This window comes from Aptenodytes forsteri, unplaced genomic scaffold (assembly GCF_000699145.1).
Source record: "Aptenodytes forsteri isolate BGI_AS27 unplaced genomic scaffold, ASM69914v1 Scaffold9, whole genome shotgun sequence".
In the NCBI taxonomy this organism is placed as follows: Eukaryota; Metazoa; Chordata; class Aves; order Sphenisciformes; family Spheniscidae; genus Aptenodytes; species Aptenodytes forsteri.
Genome location: NW_008796217.1, coordinates 6465308 through 6466516, shown reverse-complemented (window position 1 = coordinate 6466516; position 1209 = coordinate 6465308). Strand labels below are relative to the sequence as shown.

General features: G+C 50.2%; 1 protein-coding gene across 1 annotated transcript in view; it reads right to left on the bottom strand.

The window, feature by feature from the left end:
• Nucleotides 1–1179, bottom strand: part of RBMS3 (RNA binding motif single stranded interacting protein 3) — a 450305-nt gene extending 449126 nt beyond the window's left edge. The window contains exon 1 of the mRNA XM_009288628.2: nucleotides 955–1179. Within this exon, the coding sequence (XP_009286903.1) occupies nucleotides 955–1029 (75 nt within the window). The 5' untranslated portion in view covers nucleotides 1030–1179. The remainder of the gene's footprint in view (nucleotides 1–954) is intronic.
• Between the last annotated feature and the right edge of the window lie 30 nt (nucleotides 1180–1209).

The following is a 1209-nucleotide window of genomic DNA, read 5'->3' as shown; positions in this document are numbered from 1 at the left end:
CCCCCCCCGGTCTCCCCCCCCCCCTTTTTTTTTTTTTAAATACAGTATCCTAACAGGGTTTAGCAAACTTTCGGTTTAGGGATTTCTTTTGTTACTGTCCCTTGGTCACACAGGAAACCTTTTCAGGGAGCAGACTATTATACAATGGCACTAGAAAAATAAAGCTTTAATTAACTAACTCATGGCCAGGTAGCATCGACTTCACTCAGCCTCTTTAGGAGATGCAGGCCTGCTTTCCAGTCTGCTGGCATTTTAAAAATTATTAAGAAAAGAAGAAAGAAAAAGGAAGAGTCTGCGCTTAGACGCGCTCTCCGAAAGTAGCTACCCTCTATTTCTAGACCTTTTAAACGCAACACAGTACACCCGTATCATCCTCAATATTTAATGAAATATTAAAAGCAGTGCAATGCACTGAAACAAACTCCACCAGATTTACAGTCGGTTAGCTCCGAGCTCTCCTCCGAGCTCCACAGCATCTCCCCCTCAGCTGATTAAAAGTTTGAGTTGCCACAGACAGCTTTTCTAACAGCAAAATGCTTTTAAGCTCCGAATATACTGTAGAGATCACTGGAAGCGCCACCAAAACAGTGTTTCGTGCCTGATGCTGTCCAGAGCACTCTTTATCCTATGCCATAATAAACACACTACCTGCCCTGTGTTACGACAGCGTTAACCGCACCGGTCTCCCCAAACAATAAAAGGAATTAGCCAACACCAGCAGCCCTTGGGGGAAAAGAAAAATAAATAAATTGAAATAAACGAAGAAATGAAGGGGAGGGCAGACAGTAACCTTCCTGCCTCTCTCACGCCTGCTTTCTGCCTACCAGCTCGGCTCTGCGTGACACCGAACCCGAGGAAGCGACGGGAAAAAATCGCCAGAGAAGAGGCGAGCCCGCAATTTGCGCCGCTCCGCTCTCCATCACCCGCCAAGCGCCCGGCCCCGCCGTACCCTACCTTGGTTTGGAGATAGTGGGGGTAGTAGTAGGTGTACTGGGGGTACATTGGCTGCTGGTCCAGGCGTTTGCCCATGTAGCTGGAGTCCTTCTGGCTGGCGCAGGGAACTCGTTGGCAGGGTGTAGTGCCCCAGGGCCTTTCTTCCTCTCACGCCGCTATTCCTGACAGCGCGGGCGACGGAGGAGGCTGCCGAGACTTCCTCGCCGTCTACCGCGCGTTACTTCCAGCGCAGCCAAAAACGCGCCCGCACGCACA